The sequence below is a fragment of the Sturnira hondurensis genome, unplaced genomic scaffold (assembly GCF_014824575.4).
Source record: "Sturnira hondurensis isolate 20B ecotype Veracruz unplaced genomic scaffold, ASM1482457v3 Scaffold0007217, whole genome shotgun sequence".
In the NCBI taxonomy this organism is placed as follows: Eukaryota; Metazoa; Chordata; class Mammalia; order Chiroptera; family Phyllostomidae; genus Sturnira; species Sturnira hondurensis.
In genome coordinates this window covers 1,755,080-1,783,070 of record NW_028079848.1, presented here as the reverse complement: position 1 = coordinate 1,783,070, position 27,991 = coordinate 1,755,080, and the positions used below count along the sequence as shown (strand labels likewise).

Genomic DNA, 27,991 nt, shown 5'->3' with positions numbered 1-27,991 from the left:
CGCCAGTACCGGGGGCCGCCTCGCCTTCGGGACGGAGCCCGCAAGAGCCGAGCCGTGGCTGCCACAACGGAGTCGGGAACGGCGTCGCGCGGGTCGCGGCGGAAGCCGGAGCGTTTGGGCGACGGGACCGCGGGAACCCGGAAACGCCCGGGCCGCACCGGGCTGGCGGCGGCGGAGGGAGCGATCGGCGCTGTGCGGAAGGGGACGCGGGCAGCCCGGGGGGCCCGGGGGCCACAGCAGCCCCGGGCGCCCGGCGGAGCAGAGCCGCCGCCGCCCGAGCGCGCAGCCCGCTGGGCGGCCCCGCAGGTGAGCGGCGGGGGAGGGGGGGCAGGCGCGCTGCTGAGCGCTCCGCCCGCGGGCGTCGGACAGCGCCTGGACCCGGAGCCCGAGCGCGGCTGGGGCGGGAGTGGAGGGAGTGACTTGCCGTGGGCCCCGGGACGACGTGTGGAATGTGCTGGGTGGAGGAGGAAAGGGGCCGGAGGAAAGGGGTGTGTCAGGCGAAGGGAAACTGCGGTGTGCGCCTGAGAGTCGGAGGCGTGCGCGGCCGCGCGGCGGGTGGGCGGCCCTCGGCGACCTGCCATGACCCCCGGGGTGCTCCCTCCACCCGCGGGGCTCCGCGCTTCAGGCGCCGCGGGACTACCAGACTTGGTAAGGCTGGTGCGGGGGCCGGGTGGGATCCCCGGCCAGGTGGGAGCTCCGTCGCAACCGCTCAGCGTGTCTGTGTGTGGGGGGCGGGGAGGGGGGCAGGATTTTCATTAACTTATTTCCTTTAGCAAATGAACAGCGCTCCGGAACGTCGGATCGAATGAGTGAAAGAACACTGTTAAATGTAGCAAGGGACCTTGCTTAGTAAGTCACTTCCAGTTCATTACATTATAGGAGAAAACTCTTTTATTATGTTCTATTACGTGCAGTATTTAAGAGTGGAACCAGAGTTTTTTAGGGGAGGGGGAATCAAATTAAGTAGTTTCTCCCTTGGGGCCCTAACTCAGTTTCACGGGGAAGCTCGGGTGGTTTCCTTTTAAGGGGATGACTTGTAAATTCCTATCCCTAATTTTCCTCCAGAGTCTCGGTCCTACTTCTTTGGCATCTCAAGTTTAGTTCTTCCATTCCTCCTCCCCACCACCTCCAGGCTAAGTCGGCTCTTCTCTCTTCTTACCCGCGCAGGAGCAGTGGCTTCCAAACCAGGCCTGCTGCCCTGGGCCTGTGCCCTTCCAGACTCCCCACCACCGTGTTGCTTCTTAAAGCTGGAAGTCTTAGGCTGTCTTTCGTCTCTCTGTCCTCAGAAATGCCCAGTGACTGTTGGCTTTGTAGTAAATTCGAATTATGTAGGGTGGTACTCCAAACCCTTCACAATTGGGAGCTGTCCATGGCTCCAATCGGATCAGTGTGCCCCTTTCTTTCTTTCTTTCTTTCTTTCTTTTTTACATTATTTTATCTTACATAGCCTAATTTTTACGCAAACTGGAGGAGTTACTTTGAAATGTAATTTCTGGTGTACTCTATGCCTGCCCGCCTTGGTCTTTGCTTACATCCTCTCTTCCTACAAGGAAAGCCTTCTTTACAGTCCTTGTAGAAATTCTACTTCTTCTTTAAGGCCTTAAATGTCACCTTCTCATGAAGCTTTCTGCAGTCTGCCATTAGTCTGGAACACTCTTTTTCTCTTGTGTGTTGGGCTTTATAAATATTACAATACTTGCTAAATTTGCACTGTACTATGGCAATTTGAGAAATTTATCCCTACTAGAATGTAAGCTTTTCAAAAGAAGTCATTGTTATCTTTTAACTTGATTTACCATTTCAGTACTTGAGGAACGTGTTTAAGATAGATGAGACTCTTGATAAGTAATTGCTCAATTAAATCATGGAACAACTAAACATTTACAGCGCTCTGGAGGCAAAGATAGCTCCTGTGTTTCGTGTGACCTGCGTGCAGACTTTTAGTCACAGTCTCACATTTGAAAGTGCTTTTCTGTTCTGTGCTTTAGGACTGTACTGGGGCCTAGTAACACATTTTTGAGGTAGTGTAGTTATTCTCCCCCTGTAGGAGAAGGAAAATAATTTTCTCTACTCTTCTGAGTTCTTAGCTAAGACCCTATCATGAAAGGCAGGTCACAAGAGAAAACCAGAAGTGTATAAACATGTATGTTTAAGAGCGATATGAGTGGGCAGCTTAACATTAGATTTCAACCCTCTGAAGAGCAAGCGTGTCCTCAGTGTTCTCTCGCTGTTTGGAGTCCAGAGACTCGAACTAATACCACTGGGCTGATCTCACAGTGTCCGGGGCTGCCTGTCCTCCGGAGGCCCTGGACGAGTCCATTTCTTTCTTCTTCCAGCCTTGGGGCTCACTGTAGCCCTCAGTTCCAGCACCTCCAGTGAGTCTCTCTGCCGCATCTTCGCAATGCCTTCTCTGCTCGTGGTCTGTGTCCTCTTCTTGTGCCTCTTCTGGGGACATTTGTGTTGGCATAAGTCCTTACTTAGCTAATCCACGATACTCTTCCCATCTCAAGATCCTTAATTTCATGTGCAAAATGCCCTTTTCCAAATAAGGTAACAGTGCAGGTTTCGGGGATTACAACCTATTTGAGGTTGGGGGCATCATTCAGCCTGCCAACAACACTCAAGCATACATGTGCTGTTACATTGGGTCCTGCGCTAGAATATAGAGGCTGTAAGCATACAGAGAATATAGGATCCCAAGACTCTGTGAAGTTGTAAATTCGCTCTTTGTTACAGGCTAACGCAGGATCAGACTTTGGACTTGGTTTTCAGATACGTTGGCTTTGCTGCTAAAGGAGATACGAAGATATTTTAGGGCAGTCATAGAAGCTTTCCAGTTCTGTCCTTAGACCTTGGGTGGTTAATTTGGGCCTCAAGTTCATTGTCGTTTTTCCTCCTCCAAGTTTTCTAGCTGACCTAGAAGCAACCAGTGAACACCATTATGTGCTTATTTCCAATGTTTGTGATGGCAACTTGGTCAGTCTTGGTTACAGGCAATAGTTTAGTGTTTCCCTTGGCGTGATAAACTGCCAGTGTCTCCTGGGTTGGGGGAAAGGTGTTGGAGTTTAAGCACGTTGACATAATTTAATACGAGGTACCCGTATCTGTCTGTTGCACCCTATGTCATAGCCAGACTCTTTTTCTTTTAAGCATCGCCCCAGGAGACATACTTGACTTTAGAGAGGGAAACATCGATCTGTTGCCTACTGTGTACACCCCAAGCAGGGATCCAACCCACAATCTTGGTACATGCCCTGACCAGGGGTCGAACCTGTAACGAAGGCACGTGCCCTGATGAGGGACTGAACCAGCAACCTTTGGTGTATGGTACGGCGCTCCAACTGAGCCACCTGGCCAGGACCAGACTATTTCCCGAATTATTCGAATAGCATGTGTCTTCCACGCAGGAGGGCAGGCTCCAAGACACATTCTGTTTGTCTCGTTGCGCACCCAGGGCTCAGCACAGTGCCTGACCGCAGCAAGGGCTTGTTAAGTATTGACGGCGACTCCTGTGAGTGACACCTTTCTTTTCTTTTTTTAACTTCCGCCCCCAATCTCCTTAATCTTCAACCTTTACTGAAGGTTGGCGCTGGTGGACCCCTCCCGGCTTCTACACCAGTGTCTGTTCTTTGTGGGATCTGTGGGATTTCTATCTACCTTGGACGGCACGGCAGGAAATGACCGGCAGGAAATGACCGGAGTAGGAAGGAGTGGGCAGGAGAGTGTGGGGGGGAGGGGGCGTGGGGAGGCCACTCGTCTGCAGTGACGTCTCCAAATCACCGCTGTTATGGGAACGTCAACACCGAACAGTTTTTAATTGAAAAATTAAAATGTAAATAAGTTTTATATTTACATAGTTGAAGAAATATTTAGTTTACCTGAATGTAGCAATGAAAATTCCTTGGGCTGTGAAAGACCAAGGTAAAAATTAACCTACAGAAAGTTGGGATTATGTCATATCGGTAGTCACCCGACACCTGGAGGCAGAGAGGGCAGGAGAGGCAGTGAAGAGCCGCCCGATTCAGACTGTGATGGGGACCGACGTGCAGACGGACGGCTGCGGAGTGTCCGAGCCGGACCCTGCTCTTCTCCCAGCCCCGGGGAGGGCGGGGAATTCAGTGGAAGTCGTCGTTCCTGTCACAGGAAGAAAACTGAACATGCCGAGAGTGGGGATTACCTTGGACCCCTCTTTATCTCACTTTTATAAAAAGCAAGATTTCTTTATTTTCCACAAGGTTAGTGTGGATTCCAACTACAACCTACGCTCAGTACTCTCTGAGAATGCTACGTCCGCTTCCCGGGTAGTTGGAGGAGGGGCCGGTGTGATGGGCTTCGCCGTCATCCGTGTGCGGTTACAGGCCGCGGCCTCCTGGGGCATGAGGGGCACCAACTTGCACCGGAGGCCACGGCAGTTCTGAGTGTGTCTTCTTCCGTGTGTTTGCACCAACACCTGCTTCTGGCCGGTGTGTAATGTGGGCGTACGTTTGCACAGCTCTTTATAACTTGTGTGCTTTTGTGTACGCTCTAGCAGATTATCGTGTTGTCCTTAGGGACTGTATTTCAGGACTGGTGTTTCGAAACTGTAAATTTAGCTCCCTTTAAAAGTGATAAGGTCGAAATGTAGTGTCTTATAACAGAAGGAAAATTGATTTGCAGAGTTTCATGTCTATAAATTGTGTTATTTTAAAACACAGACTGAGCATTTAGCTTTTTAGGACTTTTAGTGGCTGGAGACATATACCAGCAAAATACCCACGTGGTTGCCCTTGTAGACCGATGGGCTCGGTGCACAGACCCGAGGGTGAGACACACGCAGGGCGACCTCCTGGACGCAAGCAAGTCTGCGGCCAGACCGATTTTCAGTTCACCTGCAAGGACCTGTCTGTGTTTACAAAGATGAGTAGAAAGTGTTAGTGCACGGTGTTTGGGGGGTTTCAGAACTCAGCGAATGCCTCCCTAGTGTGGTTAGTGAGGGCATGAACCGCTAGTCTCCCCCTGACCCTGACTGGTTTGGGGGCAGACAGTTGCCGTCATGCGCACCACTGACACACTGCACGTGGTGTGGAGTGGTGAGCAGGGGATGCCTGTGCGGCGGTGCACCTGGCTGACCAGCTTGTACAGCAGGTGGCCACTCCGCCAGTGAGAATGAGGGACTTGGGATTACATGCACATCGAGTGCACTTAGAATACGCCTCCTAATGTGTTGGACAAACCTTCTTTCTTAAGGCTGTCAACAGTCACCAAGAACTTTGAATCCTAAAGAAGCTTACTAGTATTTCTGGAACCAAATGCTAGAGTAAATTCTAATCACGCTATTATCCAAGCTCAGCAAACCCAAGTGAATGCGCTTACATGAAGTTTGTTGGACATTTTTCCCTGTAGAGGTGAGAGCGATTTAAAAATAATAAAACTGACTTTATAAACCTCAGACTCATCTAACAGTCCAGAGGGAAAATAATGACTGGGAAGCAAGTACAAGGTCTGTTAGAGTGACTACAAAACCTGGTGGGACTTTCAGAAGTCCTGGCAGTGTGATTGTTTGTAAAATCGGCGGGGTTGTAGGACACACACACACCAAAGGTCACAGTTAGATGTTCTTAGTGTAATACAGTAGTCACGTACTAATAACTGTATAATAGTTAATTATTACATATTATACATACATATATACACTCAAAGTTTACAATCTAAAACTCCAGACAGGACTTTTAGATGAAGAAATTGGAGTTAGGTGAATAGAAGTGTGTGTGTGCGTGTATTAGTGTTAGAATTGGGAGAGACTTGAGAAATCATAAAATACTAAGTTTTACAAAATAGCTTAAAGTACTTCTGGCTTATAGAATATTTAGAAGCTACTTGTTGAAAAAAACTTAAGGAAATTTTAACATTTAAAAATTTTTAATGTTTAAAAGGAAAAGGACCCCAAATGTTGGTGGGTAGCCTAAGAATGGGTAAAGAACTCCTACACTGTTTTTTTTGCTTCTCTGTGAGTCTGAAGTTCTTCCGAGACCAGCCACCCTCCCTGGCCTGGGTGCATGGTTGTGGCAGCTCCCGTCAGGTACTTCCGGCGTCCACGTCTGCTCTGTCACCGTCTGTTGACTGTCCTTATTCATCCTCATGGAGATTGTTCCCTGCTCCTTGGTGTGATGAATACGCACATTTTGGATTGCATCCTGGACATTTGGCTCACAGTATGCGACCATGGCTCTCACCTAAACCTTCTGTATTAGCAGGCAGCCCCTGGGGAGGGGGCACGTACTGCCTCTCGGCTGACGTTTCCCCTGCCCGTGACAGGGTTCTGCCCGCAGTCTCTGTGGCACAGTTCCTGGGGTGCGGGGAGGCCTGCCACCCCCGCTGTCATTAATGCAGGATGGGGGTGGTCCCACAGGTTACACGCACCCAGTTGGGAGGGTCCGCATCCTGCAGGGCTGTGGTCTCTGGCCCATTCCTTTGGCCAGGGACATGGGCTTCTTTGGGGGCTTTTCTGTTGTTGATCTGCCCTGGGGCGGGGGGGGTTTCCAGGCTGCAAACTGCTGTAGCACCCAGAGTGAGAGTCACAGGTGACAACGAATCTCCAGGGAGTTCATTGCTGGCTCACCGCTCAAGATCCTGGTCGCCAGCCAGTTTGTCCTGTTTTCTTCACCTTTCGGGCTTCCTGGGTGTTCCCTCAGTGTTCAGGCCAGAGCAGGAAGGACGGCCCCTGTGATCGTCCCCACCCTTTCCGGGACCTGGCGGCTCCTGGTCCCGGAGGGCTGGCCTTTGTGTGTTCTAACTTGGTCTGTTTGCCCTGCTTGTTTGTCTTCCAGGCAGAAGCGGATAAAACAATGTCTGCCAACCTCAAATACCTGTCCCTGGGGATTCTGGTCTTTCAGACGACCAGTTTGGTTCTCACGATGCGCTACTCCAGGACTTTGAAAGAGGAGGGACCTCGCTACCTCTCTTCCACGGCCGTGGTCGTGGCCGAGCTCCTGAAGATAGTGGCCTGTGTTCTGTTAGTCTACAAGGACAACAGTAGGTGTCAGGGGCTTGTTCTCAAGTCACTGAAGTGCATTTAACTGTTTGGGGTTGTGCGTCTGTGGCGTGTACGTGACTCTCAGGTGTTAACTACACATGTGAACCTACTGTGCTGATACCCTGGATTAAGAATGTTTCAGTATTTCTCATTTTATTAAGACACTTTCAGTGTAGTAGTAAAGGCATTTTGTCCTAACCTATATCTTTTCCATGTCTTCTAGTTTTATATTTAGAGTAATTTGAGAATAAGAGCAAATTCTATAATTCTGTAGAAATTATCAGAAATTGTCAGAAATTTAGGAGTCACATTTTTTTATGAAAGTCGGTTGTATTAATTAGTCCAGCAGGTTTTTTTCAACAGCTCTGTGGCGATATAATTCAGGTTCGATGTAATTCACTGGGTTTTTTTTTTTAAGATTTTACTTTATTTTTAGAAAGAGGAAAAGGGAGGGAGAACAAGAGGGAAAGAGAGAAATGTCGATGTGACAGAAATGTCAGTCAGTTGCCCCTTGTACTTGCCCTGACCTGGGACCCAACCACAGCCCAGGCGTGTGTCCTGACCGGGATCACATCGGTGACACTGTGCTCTGCGGGATGCTGCTCAGCCCGGTGGGCCCCACTGGTCAGGGCCAATTCACTGACTTTTAAAGTGTGTGACACAATGATTTTTTAGTTTATTGCTTTATTTTTGAAGCCACATGTGTGTACATATGTGTACACATGTGTAAAATGTGCGGCTTTGAGGGTGTATGTACGTGTGTACATGTGTACACATGTGTAAAGCCTGGAGCTTTAGCCATCTTACATGCACAGATGGATAGCATCAGTTGCAGTCACAACGTTACGCAACCGTCAGCAGTGTTTCCGAGCCTCAGCACCTGAGCAGCTACTCTGGGCAGGTGGGCAGTGACTGCTCTGCCCCTTCGCCCCCAACTCGGAACCCAAGCTGCTTTCCACCCCTATGAGTTGGCCTGTTCTGGATATTTCTGTCTCCTTGTATGTGTGGCTTATTTCATTTAGCATGTTTCAGGGTTTGTCCATGCCGGAGCATGTATCAGAACTTTATTCCTCTCTACGGCTAAGCACTGTTCCACTGTGTGTCTGTGTGTGCGTCTGCGTATGACGTTCTGTCCATTCGTGTGCTGACGGGCACACGGGCTGCTCCGAGCTTTGGCTCTGGTGGAGAGTGCTGCGATGGACAGCGAATGAGGCTGCAGTCGGCGTACGAGGGCCCGCTCGAGTCCCCCCCTCCGTTTCCTCTGCACGCACACTGTGGGGCGGACCCCCGCAAGCGATGCTGCGCTCGAGGGTCTGAAGTCTGAAGCAGCGCCGACTGGACACGCAGCAGCGGCAGTGGTTTGCATCCCCGCCAGTGCTGGACGGGAATTCCAGCTTTCCCTGGCCCTCCCCAGCGCTCTGTACTTTTTGAAACAGATTCTTGTGGTGGTTTGGATTCGCATTCCCCTAATGACTAATGATGTTGAGCCTCTTTTCGTGTGCCTATTGGCCATTTGTACACCACTAGAGACATGCCTACTCGAGTCTGCCCCCTGTCGAGTTGGGCTGTGTGTAGACTTGGTCTATTTTGAACGCTCCTGGTGGCCTGGGGGGCTGGCGCAGACTGGTCTGGAGCAGAATGGAGCAGAGAGAGACGGGACTGGTGTTCAGAACGCGGACGATGCAGGGTAGCCTTGTTGGCTACGGTTTCACTGTAGAAGCAGAGAGAGGTCATCGAGATGTTTAACATGTGCTCTGTCCGCGTGCAGAGTGACCAGCGGGGCAGCTGCATGGACGGGACAGGGGGACAGGGGCAGGGGCAGGGCACCGAGTTCAGAAGCTGTGGCCCCAGCCCAGGCGAGAGCTGTGGTGACTCTGACACGTTGTTAGAGAGGGCGGGGTTCGAGGGGTGCCTTTCTGAGCGACAGCTGACAGGACTTGCTAGTGGATTCGGTGTGTGAAGGTTAGGGAAGTCGAAGAGTCGAGTGTGAGAAATAATTCCCAGGTTTTCAGATGCAGTTACTGGGTGAATGGGTGTTGCCATGAACGATGGGTAGAAGGTGGATTGGGGGAAATTCAGGCTTGTCTTCGGACCACGTTAGATTTGGGATGCCTGTGAGGCAATCCGATCGAGGTGTCATAGTAGAATGTGGGCAGGCGGAGCTCAGGGACTAGTGCACTTGCTGCTCTCAAGTCAGAGACTGGGCGAGACGGCTCGTTTAGTGCTGAGAAGAGAAGGAGGCTGGAGGCCACGCCCTGCAGTCTTCCCAGCATTCCCAGGGCAGAATGGGGAGGAGGGGGCAGCTGCAGGGGCCACCAGCACGGCAGTCCGAAACCACGACCACGAGACAGGAGCACAGAGAAGGTGCACCTTGGCTCAAGTCTAGGTGAGTGGAGGGCCCCCCTCACGTAGCACGGTGGGGCCAAAGGCGTCCCTGGCGTGAGCAGCTGGTGTCACGGAGAGATGCAGTAAAAAAACAGCTGTCAGTGAGCCAGAGCACAGAGAGAGACGCCACGCGCAAAAGTAAATTCTAGGGGGTTAAAGATTGACATGTTGACAGGTAATGTAAATGGATTGAATGCTCCAATCAAAAGACACCATGCAGCTGAACGGTCAGGAAAGCAAGATGCATGTGTATGCTGCCCACCTGAGAGGGAAAAGGATATTTCATAATATGGAAATGGAAAAAAGCTGGGGTGGCAATACTTATGTCAGACAGAGTAACTTTAACACAAAGCCTATTATTACTGAGAAATGAAGAAGGACGCTACCTAATGGTGAAGGGAAGACTACAACAAGAGGACACAGCCCTCATGAACGTTTATGCACCCAGCATAGGGCCCCGAAACACAGCATATGAAGCAAATGTCGACGGCCAGAGAAAGAGCGCGACGCTAATAACCGCCAGAGGAGAGGATTTTAGCACCCCGCTGATGTCAGTGGATTGATCTTCCAGACAGAAAATCAACAAGAAAACTGGCTTTAAGTGACACATTAGATCTGATGGATTTGACTGATGTCTTCAGAGCATTTCACCCCAAAGCAGGAGAATGTGCCTTGTTTCCGAGAGCGCACGGAACATTTTCCAGGACGGACCACACGTTAGCCCCCAAATCAAGTCTCAGAACATTTACGAAGGCGGAAATCACATCAAGTAGGGAGAAAATAGTCACCAGTGGTACATTGGATAAAGGGGTTAACATCCAATATAAAGAACTGATACCACTCAACACCAAGAAAACAAACTGTACAATTTAAGAACATGCAGAGAATCTGAATAAACACTTCTCCAAAGAAGACACGCAGGTGGCCAACAGACATTTGAAAAGACAACGTTTGCTAATCATCAGAGAGATGCAAATAGAAACCACCATGAGGTGTCTCCTCACAGCTGTCAGAGTGGCCATCCTAAATCAGCAAACAGGTGCTGGAGAGCATGTGGAGAAAAGGGGACCCCAGTGCCCTGTTGGTGGGAATGCAGACTGGTGCGGCCACTGCGGAGAGCAGTGTGGGATTTCCTCAGAAAAGTAAAAACGGAGCTGCCTCTTGACCCAGCGATCCCACTGCTGGGACTGCATCCAGAGGAACCAGAAAACTGTCTGGAAATAGCATCTGCACCTCTGCCCGCGGCAGTGTGGTTCACAGTAAGTAGCCAAGCTCGGGAGCAGCCCCAGTGCCCCCCAGGAGACGAGGGGACACAGCAGCCATCGTACCGATGCACAAGAGAATGTTGCTCAGCCGTAAACAAGACTTGACTCTTACCATTTGCACGGTACGGATGGACCTAGAGGGTATTATGCTTGGTGAAATGGTCAGAGAAAGAGAAATACCACATGATTTCACTCACATGGGATCTGAACAAAATAAGTGAATGAACGACACTGACGCAGCCTCACAGACGCAGGAAGCTGCTGATGGCCAGGGGCACGTGAGTTGGGGCCCAGACGAAAGAGGTGAAGGGATGGGGAGGTGCAGGTTGGCGGTCACAGAACCATCATGGGGACGTCAAGTCCAGCACGGGGAGCATTGTCAGCTACCTTGTGACAGGTACAGTGCCAAGTGGGGACTGGGAACACCAGGGGACACTTCGCAAACCATGTCCCACCGTGCAACCCGTGCAGAGTCATGTTGGGTGTAAAGAAAAGCCACCCCGGCCAGGTGCCGCGCCCGCCTGCCACGCTGTTCTGTGCACTGAGCAGTTGCAGGCTCCACCCCCGCCGGGGCACGCGGACAGGAGGCCACCGACCCGTGCTTCTCTCTCACGTCGAGGTTTCTCCTTCTCCCACTCTCTTTCCCTTCCTCTCTCAAATCAATGAACATGTCCTCCAGTGAGGATTTAAAAAATAAAAAGAGCCGATATACAAGTGTGTGTTGCAAAACAAAAATTGATATTTAAAACACAAAACTTCATGACCCTGGTACTGTGAATGATTTCAAATGAGATAGAAATAAACTGGGGTGGAAAAATAGGTGATTTTGCACACATTAAAATGCAAAACGTTCATATACGAGATCCAGTGAGGCCAGCTGCAGACTGAGAGGCAGGTCCCTATGGGGGGGGACGGAGGGGGTGGGGCTGCCATTGGCTGGGTCTCCTATCGGAGGCTGGTCGCACCTCCTGGCGGACTGACTGCAACTACAGTCTTCGCAGTTGCAGATGGGTGGGACAGCTGGTGAGACCACGGGATGCACAGCATAGACGCTTTTGCAATGTCACGTGATGAAGGAAGTCGACGGGGCTGACGAAGTAGTGCTTTGAGCTTTGGTTCTCACAAACACATACTGCACGGATGTGCATAAGTACTTCCGTACACCTAACTTGTATTTGCCCGTGAAAGAATGTAAGGACAATGCTCTTAATATGCCACCCTACAACATTTAACATTTGGAAAATCAGCATTATTAAACATATAAATTAGACCTAAAGCATCGTAACATGTCGTCCAATTTCCGTTTTTTACAGGTGAGAAAACAGGTCTTGAGAGAGGGTATGTCACTTGCTCAGAGTTACTTAATGACTGACTTTGCCTATTTCTTGTTTTTTCTAGAATGTAGTCTGAGAGCACTGAATCGAATACTTCATGATGAAATTATTAATAAACCCATGGAAACGCTTAAACTTGCTATTCCGTCAGGGATATACACTCTTCAGAATAACTTGCTCTATGTGGCGTTGTCCAATCTAGATGCAGCTACCTATCAGGTACTGAAAATGCATTTCTAATAGTCCTTCTAGGCAGCAGATCAACAGTCAATCGTAACATTGGCTGTTTTCTTTTCCAGGTCACCTATCAGCTGAAAATCCTCACAACGGCACTGTTTTCTGTGTCCATGCTCAGTAAGAGGCTAGGGGTGTACCAGTGGCTGTCCCTGGTCATCCTGATGACCGGAGTCGCTTTTGTGCAGGTAACTATTCGGGACGAGTGCCCCTCCATCGTGTCGTGGTTTCTGCCGCTTCCTTACTGTGCGGGGCGAGGGGGTCTCTTGTCTGTTGGGGCAAATAGATGCTCGCTCTCCCCACTGAGATGTCTGGGAGGCTTCCTTTGAGCAGGATGGCACATCTGCACCTGATGCAGAGTCGGGCACGGAGAAAGGAGCCATGTGGCGAGGGGAGTGGGGCCCTGCGTGGCAAGCAGGGCTGGCGTTCTCTGGCTGCCTGGGGCCCGGAGGCCATCAACGCGCCCTTCTTACCACCCTGGCCCCTTCTTCCCTGGCTCTTTGCCCATCTTCCTAGTGGTTCCTCATGGTCTCCGTCCCAGCATCCTCCACCTCCACCCTCCCTGCAGATGCTGGTGCCCTGGTGGGCTTACTGCTTCGCTGAGGCGTGCCCTGACGTGCAGAGATGCCGTCCGTTCTGGGGGCCTTTCCCAGCACCCGCGGGCCAGGGGCTCCTTGGTCTGTGTCGGCAGCTCTGCTCATCCCGGGAGCCTCACATCTGTGATTCTGGAACCCTGCTGCCCCCTCAGCCTCACCCAGGAAACTCCATTGGGCTTGGCTGGGGTTTGCCGGTCTTTTCCGCAGCCAGGGTGCGGTCCCAGCCTCCTCCTTCCGCCTGCACAGCCGGTCGGTCTGTCCCCCAGCCCTCCCCGGCACTGCATCTCAGACTTCCAGGCTCTGTCCTGTCCGTCTCCACATCAGTCCCCACCCAGCGCCTGCCTGCTGGGCTCGCTTGTGATCTTTTGGCTCCTCGCCAATTTCTTTTCACCTCTGTCGGGCTTGTCCCCCAACCCAGCCTCTAGGAGTCCCCCCTGTGGTTCCGTCTCAAAGCAAACCCAGTCCTGCCAACTTCCTGCCCTCAGAGCCGCTGCCCCCCCCATCACGTTCCCCAGAGGGTAGTGTATGCGCATCTTGATAACTGTTCTTCATAAATATTTCAAATGGGTATCAGTGTAACTGGCATGTCAAACACATATTTTCATAGATGTTACTTAGGGTAGGCTGAAGTAGGTGTTTTTTAAAATGAAGTATTTTAAAAATGAAGTATTTTAAATCAAAATATCAAGTAATGAATGGGGGGGTGGAACGTGGATTCGACACAGACCCTGACGGTGACCGGCAGGTGGCTGGCTCCAGGAACGCGGAGGGGCAGGATGCAGCCGCCCCCCCCGCCCCAGCCCTCTGCCCTGGGCCGCCGCGTGCTGGTTCACTCCCTCCTGTTTGGGGCAGCGTTTGAGATTACGATTTCTAACAGGGATGTCACTTTGGGGGGCGGATGATTCCAAGGTCGTCTTTCCAAAACTGTCCTCCGTGGCCTGCAAGTGTGGCAGCGGCTGTTTGGGTGAGAGGGGCCCCTGGGTGCACACTGTGTGGAACCCCAGGGACTGGGTGTCAGCTTGTTGTTCATTCTGTCCAGTGGCCCTCGGATTCCCAGGAGCTGGACCCGAAGGAGCTCTCGGCGGGCTCCCAGTTCGTAGGCCTCATGGCAGTCCTCACCGCGTGCTTCTCAAGTGGCTTTGCCGGGGTCTACTTCGAGAAAATCTTAAAGGAGACCAAACAGTCGGTGTGGATAAGAAACATTCAACTGGGTGAGTTTTAAGTACTTTCTGGTACTTTTTAAAGTGATTGTATGTATCATTGTAAAGTCTTCTAGATCTCTTTAAATAAGTGAGCCTTTGCATGAAATGTGCTGTCGATCCAAGTATCTGGCAAGGTTTTGGCTTTGTAAAACTTTTGTGTTTTACATGAATACCTTTTATTCAAGAATGTGGGATTTTCCCTGGCTGGATTGAGCTCAGTGGACTGAGCGTGGGCCTGCGAACCACACGATCGCGGTTCGATTCCCAGTCAGGGCACATGCCTGGGTTGCAGGCCAGTTCCCAGCAGGGGATGCACGAGAGTCAACCATACATTGATATTTCTCTCCTTCTCTCCTTCCTTTCCTCTATAAAAGTAAATAAATAAAATCTTAAAAAAAAAAAGAATGTGGAATTTCAGGTCGATGACACAAAGCCGGTTCTGCCCATTTGGAGCCTGAATAGCCGTACCCTTGGCTGCTGCGTTGTTCCCAGAGGGTGTTGCCAATAACTTAGACATCCCCACCTGTAAAATAGGCTCAGTTGTAGTGCTGTGTATGTTGCCATGAGGATTACATGAGATAATACGTGTGAATTATTTAGGAGAAAATGCCTTGCGTGTAGCAAGCACTGATGTGTCAGCTATTCGCATAAATATGCAAGTATTGGAAAAGAAAAAAATACTCAAGGTTTGTGTGTGTTGCCCGAAATTTTTCTGAATTAAACATAAACATAAAGGCCCGTTCAAGATTGATGATTCTCTGGTATTTCGTGGATTTCATGTTCATTAGTTCGACCTCATCGCACAGTCTAATGGTGAGCTTGCTCAGAGTTCTGGAAGGACACGTAAATAAATCGTAGTGACTTGAAGTTGCAGGAACAGGCATGTGTGTGAATGTATGAAAACCTCCGTCCAGCAACAGGAGGATACGAGATGCATTCTCACGGACATTTGAATGGGCCGGCCAAGTGTCCTGTGATGTACGCACCATATTTTCTGTGCTCTAAGATTGGCAATCCCTGTTCTTACATTCGCATGTTTTTGTCTTATAGTGCTAAGTATACTTTTGTTAAATTATATAAGTATCCAGGTAGAAGACGGTATAAGCAGCTACATTTTGTCAAAGCAGAACAGTGTAGAACCCCTGGGCGGGCCGCGGGCAGACCCCCCCCCACCCTACCCCCCACTGACCGAGCCCTCTGCCCACTGCGCAGGTTTCTTCGGGAGCCTGTTTGGCCTGATGGGCGTGTACGTCTACGATGGGGAGCTGGTGTCGAAGGACGGGTTCTTCCAGGGGTACAGCCGCCTGACCTGGACTGTCGTCGCTCTTCAGGTGAAGCATCTGAGGTGTTGGATTTGAGGCCAGTGAGCTTCGTCTCACCTTGGGGAGTCGGAGCGGCTCCCAGGGTGCTGTCGCGAGGAGGAGGGCCCCCGGCTTCCCTCATGGCCCCCAGCCTGTTTGGGGGCCTGGTCCCGGGCCATAAGGGAACCCCCTGTGGAGACAGGGCATGCGTGTCTCAGGTCAGCGTGATGAGAATGCAGGTTTAGGGGTAGCGGGGCTGAGGTTGCCGGCCAGTGTGGCTTCTCACTTTGCTGCCCCAGCCCTCCTGGCGCCGCAGTCTGTGGTCAGCCGTCTGAGTGGAACGGTGCACACTTCTCATCGTAGTTTCACGTTGGTGTATTCCAGCAAAATTACTGCACTCTGTCNCAGTCTGTGGTCAGCCGTCTGAGTGGAACGGTGCACACTTCTCATCGTAGTTTCACGTTGGTGTATTCCAGCAAAATTACTGCACAATGTCATTCGAAGTTGTTCAGGTGGGGGGGGGGGTGGGCGTGATTCTGTCTCTTTGAGCCCCCTGAGGGCATGTCGATGCAGGCACAGACTGCCTGGCCTCTAGCGGTCTGTGACGCTGGGTACGGGACACTGTGGGGAGCCAGGTTCCTGTGGAGGGCGGGTCAAGGTAGTGGAGGGCAGTTGGTTTCCGAAGCAGGAGGGACACCTCTGTCCTTAGGGGAGAAGGGGCAAGGATAAGTGAACTTGGGAAGTAGGTGCGGGGTAAGCCAGGAGAGGTGATGTGCGCCAGCTTTTATCTTAGCAAAGGGGGAGGCCTCCTCTTTCGAGCAGTGGCTGAAAACGAGTAGAATGAACAGAGTTCGGTACAGCAGGTAGCAGCAATCCACGGGGAATGGTCAGACAGCTGGACAGAGCACGGCGAAGGCGTCTTGGAACTTGGGCATCACCGGGGCGCCCCGTCGGCAAAAGCTGTGACTGCAAAAGCTGCCCTTGCTGGGGTGGCGCCCCCAGACGTGGGGGCTGGCCGGAAGGAAGATGATGGCGTGCGGTGAAACCTCATTATTGGAGCAGCCACAGGCGGAATTTGAGAGGGATTTGGTAGAAAGCTCTTTCTATACTCTTAAAAAAAAAAAAAACTGCTTTAAAAAAACTAGCTGATAACAATGAAGGGTGGAATAGGATAGGGAAAAACGAGGAAGAAAGTGAATGTGGAAACTGTTGAAAGGCTAGTGAAGTAACTTCCAGGCTGTACTTTATTTTTAATCAAAAGTAAGAACATTGCACTAATTGGGGGACAGTCTTTCCCCATTTGTCTGATCAGGGGTGTTTGTACTACCTTGGACGAGGCTGGGTATGTTACTCGTAAGGCGATCACACTCCGTGACAACTGACTGGAGGGGACACTGATCGCTGCTCTGTCAGGTTGGAGCTTTGGAGACGAGGGGGCTGCTGGCTGGGAGACCCCTTGCCGTGGCGGGGTCACACGCACGGGACAAAAGCGTAAAGCTTCGCTGAGTACCGGCGTTGGTTGGAAAAGCAGCTTTGTATATGCTTGTTTTTAAAATAATCTCTTAACACTTCTGCAGGCACTCGGAGGTCTTGTGATCGCTGCTGTTATAAAGTACGCAGATAATATTTTAAAAGGGTTTGCAACCTCTTTATCCATAATATTATCAACACTGATATCGTACTTCTGGCTACAGGATTTTGTGCCAACCAGGTAATATCCTCTTTTCTATTTCTTTAATTCTCCAAAAGGACATAGAAAAATAAGTATTTTTCTTACAATTTTATCTGAAAAAAATTTGTTTTACTACAACTTTTGAAAAATCATGTACATGTAATTAGTAACAGATACCCACTTAACTATCTTTTTAAAAGGTTTCAAATTAAATGCATGAAAAAATCTTGCACTGGAAAATTTCTTACACAAATTCTTCTGGCCAGAATTTTCCCAGTAGATATGAATGGGCCTTTTTCCCCAAAGTAAAAAGTCATGTAGAAGTCAGATTAAAAAGGTATTAAGTTCTGTAAAGTCATAAAATTAACTATATAGTGACATTTAATTTTTTTTAAAGATTTTATTTACTTATCTTTAGAGGGGAAAGGAAGGAGGGAAGGAGAGAAATATCAATGTATGGTTGCTTCTCGTGAGTCCCCTGCTGGGAACTGGCCTGCAACCCAGGCATGTGCCCTGACTAGGAATCGAACCGCAATCGTGTGGTTTGCAGGCCCACGCTCAATCCACTGAGCTACACCAGCCAGGGCTACATTTAAAATTTTTTGAAGTTTTAATTATTTTTGAAAAATATACACATCAAAAGTTAGGATTGGTATTCTAGTTTATGTCCAGTTTAAGTTCATTTCCAGTTTATTGTAAAGTATTGTGTTTATGGGTAAAATAAAGACAAAACCTCGCCTCCTTGCATTTAACCTTTTTTTTTAAAGCATCCTAAAAAATTAGTCCTGCGTTTTGCCTATCATTACCTTGGATTTTAAACTGAAATTTACTTTGGCTTGAAAAGAATGCAGATTTCTCTTTATATTTTCAAATGCATTTAAAAACTTGAGCTCTTACTCAGTGTATTGCAGGCGACAGGCACATTGAGATGAGATGCAGTGAAACACCTTCACTTTGGGAGACAGTGGGGGGATGGCGGGTGGAGCTGGAGCCAGACCAGCCTGGGCGCGCCTTCCTCTTCCCCTGAGGCCCATGGGACCGGGAGCAAGTCCCGCACACGCTGCAGAGCTCCGAGCCCGCAGGTGGACTGAAAACGAGCAGGCACCACTGCTTTCTCACAGGGCGGTTGGGAGCTGCAGAGGCAACGCGCGTGAACACGCCGCTGAGTGCCTGGCACGCAGTGAGCACAGGGTTGGTGGTCACCTTCCTGGGTCACTTCCCCGCAAATTAGACTTGTTGTTATAGTGGAGAAACAGAAGGGACGTGTTTGGCCTTTCGTCTGATTTTGTCCTCTTCATTTTTCTTCACCCTTTAGTGTCTTTTTCCTCGGAGCCGTCCTCGTCATAGCGGCGACCTTCCTGTATGGTTACGACCCCAGGCCTGCAGGGAATCCCACGAAGGCGTAGTCCAGCGCCGTCTGTCACTGGCTGTGCCCGCGAGGTGCAGACTCGGGGGACTCCTGCAGACCCTCGGGGTGGCCCGCTGGGTCTAGTCATAGTGTCCAGGTGGTTTGAAAACATGAATGTTTGAGGGTAAACTATGTATGTCTGTCACAAAATGCCTAATGCATCTAGAAATCAAAACTTGAAAGTGTTTCCAGGGATCAGTTAGTGGAGGCAACTTGAAACCTGAGGTTAGAAAGATTTTACCGCTCTGATCGCTGCAGGCATGGCCTGGGCCGTCCTTGTGAGAGCACAGGCAACGCGTGTCAGCCGAGCCTCTGCAAGCCGGTCCGTGTCACTGCCTCAGTGGCTGCGTCTCCCTCTTCCTGTGCTGCTGTACCAGGCCACGTGGCGTGCTCAGAGTTTTAAAGTATAATTACCTGTAAGGCTGTGAAGGAGCAGAAGTGTGACCTGAAACACATCCACACATCCCTAAGATTCCCATACTTACACCAAAATCGGTCAGCAGAGGATGGCGAGATGGTCTTTGTTCCGCTGCGTCCAAATTGACGGAGTGGCATTCTGGGTCTGATTTGTCAGGGAACAACATGCATGAGTCGGTTTGAGTTTCACGCAGAGAGAGGCACGCACCCCTTTCTCTACGTCCCCCAAGGAGCCTGCGGGGCGTCGCTGCCGTGCACAGCGGTCTGGAGGCCCCGGGGCCGTGGGAGCCCTGCTTTTCCACTGATGGCGCTGTGTTCTTCACGCAATTGCGTTTCTTTCTGTAAGTCAGATGAATCTTTAATAGTGCTTTAGACTGAATTTCAGCGTCTGTTCCATTAAAGTTTTAATATGTAATTTAAAGGGATTAAGTACTCGTTTAATAATTTAAATAAAGTAATTATTATCCAGTATCTCCATTTGGAGAGTTTTGAACTATCAGAGCATGTGCTGTACAGAATTAGAATGTTTTTAATGAGCATTTACCCACTGATCCGTACAATCTACACTGTTGACAAAAACCACCACCACCACCAAGCAGTAGGACTGACCTCATGCACTTGAGACCAAAATGGCTTTTCTTGGAGACATTCCAGGCGGCCTCGAGGCCACATCATTTTAAATGGCCCTCTGACCCCACACTCAGGCCTGCTCCGCAGGCCTCCCGTAAAGCCACCGTCCCGGGACGCTCCGGTCCCACTTGTGAGCGCCCTCCCGTGCTGCTGGGAGGAGCCGCCACTGGGCTGCAACGTGGTGGCTCCTTTCCCACGTGTGCCAGCGCTGCAGTCGAAGCTGCAGATTCCGTGCGGTACCGAGTCCGCTGTGCAGGGACGGAGAATATAGGAGAGGTGAGGAGACGGGCTGGCAGGCAAGTGCTTCCGACAACTGGGGCGTGAGTGTCACTGTTGACCAGGCAGCGTCGCCTGTGGAGCAGAAGAGTCGCGCTTCTTTACAAGTGTCCGGTTCTGAGAGTATTCCAACAGCAAGAAATAGGTAGTTCTGTACCTCCCTAGTGGGTTCGGTCGGACAGAATCTGGCTCCGAAACACTAGTCACACCCTTGAGCGCCCTTCACTCCTCAGGGTCGGCTTCCCTGACGCCGACCTGGTCCCCGTAGGCCAGGGCCGAACCCAGCTCACCCTGAATGTAAACATGTTTACAGTGAGAAAACCCTTGCAGTCCTTTTGCTGGTGATTCCAGGTCGGCACCAAGCAGACCGCTGGGAGCCTGGCTCCCTGGCTTTCGGTGACCGAGTGAAAGTGCCATTTGGAGTGTGTGGTCGGTAGCTCCCACGTGTTGCCCGCGGTGCTCTCAGTCCAGAAAGAAGGACGTTCACACCCCAGCCTTCCCTCGGGTGCTGTGGGGTCTGAATCCCGTGTGTGCGAGGAATGAACTCGAGACTGAACAGGAGATTCACGTTCAGCCCAGGCGAACGGCTGTGTGGGTAATTACATGTTAATTCGGTGTGTGCTCACGCTAATTGTTAATTCAAGTGTAGTCTGTCCCTCCATTAATACTTCCAAAAATAACACAAGAGCACGATTGGATATCCAATATGTTAGTTACAGCGGTGATGTATTTTCAGCTGTCCAAAATAACACACTTTTCAAGATTCCCAACAAAATTTATAAAATTATAATCAAGAGTTGTTGAGAAAATAGAAAATAGTCTATATGAGTATTTCAAAGCAATTTTTTATCATACATTGCTTTTTTAGTCAGCTTGAAAACATTTGAGGCTGGGCTGTGTAGTTCATACTTTCCAATTCGTACAAAACAGTCCGACTCGAGGGGAACCTGCCTTCCAGGCCACGTCACATGTGTACACAGATGACAGTTTCCTTGTGTGTGGGGGGGGGAGGGGTTGAGGTGTTTGATGACCTCCAAAGCCTTATTGTGTTAATATTTTGTAATGATGACTCCTTGCTTACCTAAATTCTCACACTTTTTAAAGTTCTCTTACTGTCTCTCAACTACTTTGTTCACTCTAAAAATATGCTGATTCATGGGAGGAAAGTGCCCGTTAACAGCTCCATCAACAGTTAAGAACCTGGTGTGTGGGGAGGACAGTGGGAAACACCGCCTGCAGGTGGCGCCACACAGGAAGCACCGGTTCTGTGACAAGGGACTCCCTCTGGAGGACTCGTGCGTAGGCTGCGTCTGTGGTGGAGAATGGAGTTTAGAGATGCAAGATTTGAATGTTTACATCAGTGTATGTTAAATACCACAATTCCACAGAAGGAAGGGTGGTTTGGTACTTAAACCAGATTATCAGGGGACAGAATCTGGAAAGAAACTACTCGGCAGACACAGTGTGATGCTGACTGTTCTCATTAGAAATTGCTACACCTTTCCTACCTGTCACATTGTTGGTCTTTTAAAATGTCATTGCATAGTCATTCAACTGTCTTTTTTTTAAAAAACAGGGTGCAGCGTTACTCATTTTATTTACAATTTTATTGTTGTAATATTTAATGACATGGGGATGCACACTTTGCTTGGGAAAGTTTATAGAAGTTATTTATGCTATATTGAAAGACATTTTAAGAATCTCTATGCTATGTAGCACATTTAAAGTAATTATAGGAGCAAAGAAAAAGCACCTTTATCAAAATCTGGTCCTGTGTGCCTTGCCTTACCAATACACCTGACTTTTTTCCTGCAGAATATTACTGTAATTCACAACTTTGGACACATGGGCAAAATTAGGACGTTTTAAGAATAACTGTAACTCAATGTTTTGGTTGTTTCAACATTGGCTCTTGAAGTCCATTACCTAACAGAAGACGCGGAGGGGCCCCGGTGCAGGCCTCGTCAGCGGCGGCTCCGGGGCACCACCCCGAGCTGTTCCAACTGTGTCACCTGTCCGGAGCGGTCGTGTCTTTGTTCTGTTGCTTATTATGGAATAGAATCTACTGTGATCTAAACAAAAATTTTTAATAATTTGGGTTCTGAATTTGTATGTCTGTATTTTATTTCTTTAGGAAGATTCTTTTGGGCCTGGGAATGTAATTTGTATGTTTAAATTTTTATGACATAATTCAAAGAAATATATAAACTGGTCTTTTGTTAAATGGATTTTTTAAATTGATAAATTTCATTGTCATCATTTTGGTATCCAGGTATCTACTTAGTAGGTTTAAGAAGATAATTTTCATAACTAACTGTAAGTTTCTCCCTGTATTGCCTTGTCTCCCAACTCACCTGTGTTGTACTGGACCCTAAGTTAGCTCCTCTTTATATATCAAAAATGACTCACTGGCCTTTTTTCTCCCTCCCTAGTTACTTTTATCACATGTGATCTTTTTTTAAAGACTTTATTTTATTTATTTTTAGAAAGAGGGGAAGTGAGGGAGAAAGAGAGGGAGAGAAACATCAATGTGTAGTTCCCTTTTGTGCGCCCCCAACGGGGGACCTGGCCTGCAACCCAGACATGTGTCCTGACTGGGAATCGAACCAGCAACCCTTTGGTTCTTAGGCCAGCTCTCAATCCACTGAGCCACACCAGGCAGGGTATGTGTGATCTTCTAGCTTATGCTCAAGTAAGAGGAACGGGGTTTGATTTAAACTAGTTAGACTTTCTCTCCTTCTGTGATGATTATCACCTACATTTTTTTGTTTTAAGTTATCTCTTTGCTACCCTCAAGATTAGGTAATTAGTAATTGGTGTGTATTTTCTTTGTAATTTGAATATATTTGCTGCTTTTGTGACTATCAAGTCAATGCATAGAGATCAAATGATAAACTATATAAGGGATTGTATTTGCACCAGTGTTAGTGAAGTAACCTTGTACAAAATCCTTTGTTTTAAAAGATTGCTAAAAGAAGAATATGAGCACTTTTAAAATGTATACCTTTCTTTGGTATCTTCTTATGAAAAGCACTTCTTTAGTTTTTCTTTTTTGGTAAGGGAACATTTCTTTTGTTCGAAGTACCATCTATCACAATCCTGGGACCCCAGAGCTATGCAAGTACACCTCATTGCTAAGTCTTACAGCAGCTGGTGCCCTGCGACGTTTGGTAGTGACTGGCAGGGGTAATCGCAGCCCCAACTAGTGTAGCTTAGCAGACTCAGCACTGGCCTGTGAAATGAAAGGTCATGGGTTCAATTCCCAGTCAAGGCACATGCCTGGGTTGTGGGCCAGGTCCCCAGTAGGGGGCGTGCGACAGGCAACCAATCAGTGTTACCTCTCTCTATGTTTCTCACCCTTCCCCCTCCTTCCCTTCCCCTCTCTCTGAAAATAAATAAATACCATCTTTAAAAATAAAAGGAATCACAGAGGAGCCCTTCAAAGCAGGGATGCTCCCACATACTCCAGACTCCGGAAGAGAAGACTGCAAAGCAGAAATGATTGCCTTCAATCCCAAAGATCTGAAATCCCACTCTAGTAGAGGGTGACTCGGTGACAGCATTTCAGGGGTGTCATTGCACGTGTCATCCTTATGAGTTTGCCAAAGCAGCTTTATCACACACTCCGGAATATCCCAGCATGCATATTCCAAAAATAAGTACAGTGTCCTCATTAAACTCAATACCAAAAAGAATTCCGTTGTATCATCTAAGTTCCCATTCAGATATTTCCCATTATCTCACAAAATGTAAAGGTCATTTTCCCCCTCAGTAATTAACAATCTCTAGAGCAATGTTTTGGCACCATGGGAACTTTCTGTTTCCTAACAGCCTTTCATTTCATGGCTTCAGCATCAATTAATGTTTCTTCACTGAGTCATTCATTACACTGAGGTTCAAAACAGTGATTTGAAGAATTCTTGAATTTTCTTCTACAGTTACTAGTTTATATTCCCATATTTTAAAAAAAGAGATCATCTTCACCCTGGCTAGGTAGCTCAGTTAGAGCATTGTCCCAATACGCCAAGGTTGCAGGTTCAATCCCAGGTCACAACACACAAGAAACACCCAGTAAATAACATAAGTAAGTGGACCAACAAAATGCTGTCTCATCAATAAAATAAAAAGTTTAAGAAGACCATTTTCCCCTTTTTTCCCCAATGCCCCTTTTTTCAACTACCATCCTGTCTTCCAATTACTCAGTATACTGTAGTCAACCTCGGTCACATGTTTGCAACGTCATTGGCCAGTGGCAATCGCTGCCGGCCCCCCACCTCCTGTGTCCTCTCGATGGGGCTGCATTGGTCTGAGTTCCTCCTCATTTCAGGCTCCCTCTGCCTGTCTCAAACCTGCACTACCAGCTTCTTCTCCAAGGACCCCTCACCCTTTCACAAGAAACAGAATTTGGACTCCATTTGCTGCCCAGTCCGGTCAGCGCACAGAGCTTGAGATCATGACGTGAATCCAAGTAGATATTTACAATCAAAATGCAGCATTGCAAGGGTTTTTAGAAAATATCTGCCCCTATTTTCTTACAGTGAAAACAATCGGCCCCTAACGACGTTCATATCCTTGCCCACGGGTGTACTGTGTGTGTTTCAGCGCTAGGATACCAACGTGGCTCGTGGTAAAGGTGCCGGAACAAATTTATGGTTTCTTTGCGGTTCTCTGTCTTCAGAAGAACAACCCAACCCACTGGGGATGAGGTCTGCAGCGTTCAGGAATGGACACCCCTCTCCGCTGCGTAGTGATGCTCTCGCTGTGATACCAGCCGATTCGTTTGTTTCGTGTCCAATTTTAGAAGTAAACCCTTTCGTTCTCTTTTTGAACACGTGCAGCCTTGGCCTGGTCCAAAGTGAAGACTACACGGAACGTGTGCTCGGAGGAGCCCCGCCGGCACCCCTGTCTCTCCATTCCCAGCCTGTCTTCTGTGACTCGGGTCAGCTTCCAGGCTTTCCTTCACTTCCTTCTGAAAAACACCAGTATGGACATGGATGTATTTGCCGTGTTTCTGTCACTGTGTGGCATGTGTGCTTTGCGTCTGCATTCTGTGTTTGGGAAGATTTGTCTGTTCTAGTAGAGACACTGATACAACGTTTGAGGCAGTGCGCTTGGCCCCATCTGCTTGTCCAGGCTTCTGCTGTTTGGTGGGACATCTTTGCGTGACGTTCTCTGCCTCCCACCTGCTCGCCTCTGGGACAGCCAGCGGGTTTATTCCCTGCCTTTCACACGTCTTCTCTTTTTTTAGTTGCCGTATTTCCTATTGACTAGAACATATACCACATACGGACTATTTCCTCACCCTAGTCTTGTCTTGGTTATACAATAAAAGATACTTTAAATATACTTAAAACTTTCCACCAGTACTTGAGCTGAGGTCTCCCCAGTTAACTTTCAGCTGGATGAAACTTGTCAAGTTACTTAAGGAGGGGTTGTAGGTACTCTTCCCCGAGTTCTGGTATGGCTGAAATGTTTCTAGAGCTGCAGTCCAGGAGCTCAGTTGGTTAGAGCATCATCCACACACCGAGGTTGCAGGTTCGACTCCCGGTCAGAGCACATCCCAGAACCCATCAGTGAATGCATGTGTAACTGGAACAATAAACTGATGTCTCTCTCTCTAAAAGTCAATAGAAACTGAAAATAAAGTACAGCTTGACTGGATATAAAATCCCTGGCTCACACCCTCCTGGAGTTTTCTGCAAAGGTTGCCCCACTATTGCGGGGACTGGTGTTACCATCAGGAAGTCTGCACCACGTGACTCCCCCCCCCCCCCTTTAGAAATGTTCATTCCTTGTGGTTGGTCTTTTGCCTGGAGGCCCAGGTCTTTTTTTTCCCCATTTCCTTTTCTGTCAGATCCTTTTTTTCTCTTTTGTCCTTGTAGCTGGTTTATTCCTCGCCTCCCTGTTTCTTACTTTACTTTCATTTGTAATTATTCTCTTTTAAGAACCCTGCCATTTGGTTGTTTTTTTTTAAATGAACTTCTTTCTTTTTTATTGAAGTTTTGGGGTGACACTGGTTAGTAACGTTATATAGGTTTCAGGGGCACAATTCTACAGTACACCCATCATCTGCATATTGTGTGTGTGTTCACCACCCCAAGTCCAGTCTCCTTCTATCACCATGTCTCCCGCCTTTACCCTCTTATACCTCCCCCCCCACCACCCGGTGTTAATTTAGACGATTTTATTGTTTCAGTTTGTTGCCTGAGTTTGATCCACTCTCATTTCAGATATTCCTATGGAATGTAACATTTTTTTATTTGTTGCACCCTTTAATGTTTGCCATCCTTTATTTAATAATGTTCCGTTCATACTGGAGTGTTGGGTATGGTTTTCTTCTGCTTCCTACTTTCTATTTCCACCTGGACACTGATGTGCCCCAAGAATGTTTAAGACATGCAGTGTCTGACAAATTCAGTCAGGGGCGCTGACCTCTTTCCCCCCGACACAATAGCCATCTGGTGTGAATGAACCCAAATCATCCTTTTTTGTTGTTGTTGTGGCAAGAAATATCTTTTTTGGTGTGCCACAGAACTTTACTAATTAGTGAGATGAACAGGTTAAAAATCCCTGTTGTAGAGGGTAGTATTTTCTATTCATTGAAAAGTCTTCATTTCTGTTTTGTTTCTCTAATAACCTCATACAGGTTTCTGGTGGCTTTTCTGTTCCTGAAAAAAGGTGTTGGGATTGTCTTGGATCTGCAAGAACTGCGGTTTCTTTCTTTTTTTTTTAAAGTTATGCTTAATTTTATTTATTTTTAAAGAGAGGGGAAGGGAGGAAGAGAAGGGAACATCAATGTGTCAATGTGTGGTTCTCGCACGCCCCTTACTGGGGACCTGGCCTGCAACCCAGACATGTGCCCTGACTGGGAATCAAACTGGTGACCCTTTGGTTTGCAGCCTGTGCTGGGTCCACTGAGCTACACCAGCCAGATCGGCTTTTATAAATGGTGCAGTTGGGGGGCTGACTCTGTGTTTCTTTGGGAATATTCCGTTTCCACCACTTGCCCCTCCCTCCCAGAGATCTCCCGCCCAAGGAGCCTCACTAAGTGGTCTCCAGAACTTTCCAGGCCTCATTCTTGTGTGTTTTCAAGCCTAACTCTTGGCCTTCTCACTAATTTTGGAAACTCCCAATATCCTTCCAGATGATTCCCTTTGGCTTCCGTTAGCCAGCACTGGTTTCTCTTGACTGTAACCAACAAACCTGACACACAACCTCTTAATATAAAGTTCGTGAATCTTCAAACCCCCCCATCGCATACAAAGCCACAAGTATATAAACAACACGTCTGTTAGGACGAGACCCGTCCCTCTTCCTCTCCTCTGCAACTTCAGCACAGTGCCTGGAACATTCTGGACACTCGGTGCGTGTTAAACTTCCCTTACTACCTCATTTCCAGCTTCTCCTATTACACAATCTGCAATTATCTTCCTTTCGCATTTGCTTGGCAAGTGTGTTCTCCAGTGTAATGCACGCTGCATGCAGAGAATGTAACTTCATTATTGACATTTCCCCAGCATCCAGTCAAACAGTATCTTTTGAGTGACTGGACAGTAGCCAGCTGTTGAGGATTATAAGATGGGTGCAGCTGGGTGAAGGGCGATTCTGAGCCCCATGGTGAGGAGGGGGAACCACACCACAGGTGACCTTACCGGCCAGCCCTGTGTCCACCCAGTACAAGACTCTGGGGACCCTGTTCCACCCTCCGCCTCATAGCACCTTCTCTGCAGAGCTTCACGTGGGACCTGAACTAAAATGTTTCCGCACGAAAATATTTTGTAACAACTGCCGCGCTTACCTCTTGGTGGGAATATGTAACTTGAAGTCAGTATATCAGGCTAAAATGCCTTCCTTCTTTCCATGACATTTGTTTTGTTTTCTGTGTCTACTCAGTTATAGAAGTTGAATAGAAAACTCAGCCAAATGTGTTTAACACTTTGTTTTGAAATACTTTTGAACTTACAGAAAAGTTGCAAGAACAATACAAAGAACACACATGCCCGTTAACTTGCATGTTCTCTGTAGCTGTGTAACAAATTACCCCAAAGCTCAATGGCTTAAAACAAGGCCTTTTTATCTTAATTTCTGAGAGTCCGGAACCCGGGAGTGACTACGCGGTAGGGGGCTCCTGGCGCAGGGTCTCTTGGGGTTGCAGACGGGATGTTGGCAGGGGTCACGGTTAGCTAACGGCCTGACCGGCTGGCTCCCGGATATCTCACACGCCTGCCGGTAAGAGGCCTTTAGCTAACGGCCTGACCG

At 48.6% G+C, this 27,991-nt stretch overlaps 1 protein-coding gene across 2 annotated transcripts; it reads left to right on the top strand.

Annotated features, from left to right (window-relative positions):
• Positions 1 to 33: 33 nt before the first annotated feature.
• SLC35A3 (solute carrier family 35 member A3) lies at positions 34 to 21,294 on the top strand. 2 transcript variants are annotated; one of them, XM_037051347.1, is made up of 8 exons: positions 34 to 306; positions 6,807 to 7,011; positions 12,061 to 12,215; positions 12,296 to 12,418; positions 13,866 to 14,037; positions 15,241 to 15,359; positions 16,907 to 17,040; positions 18,317 to 21,294. In XM_037051347.1, the coding sequence occupies exons 2-8, from the start codon at positions 6,825 to 6,827 to the stop codon at positions 18,405 to 18,407; spliced, it is 981 nt and encodes a 326-aa protein (XP_036907242.1). In that variant the 5' UTR covers positions 34 to 306; positions 6,807 to 6,824; the 3' UTR covers positions 18,408 to 21,294. The 2 variants fall into 2 exon arrangements, with proteins under 2 accessions (XP_036907242.1, XP_036907241.1); XM_037051346.1 differs by lacking the exon at positions 34 to 306 and adding an exon at positions 451 to 648.
• The last annotated feature ends 6,697 nt before the right edge of the window (positions 21,295 to 27,991 follow it).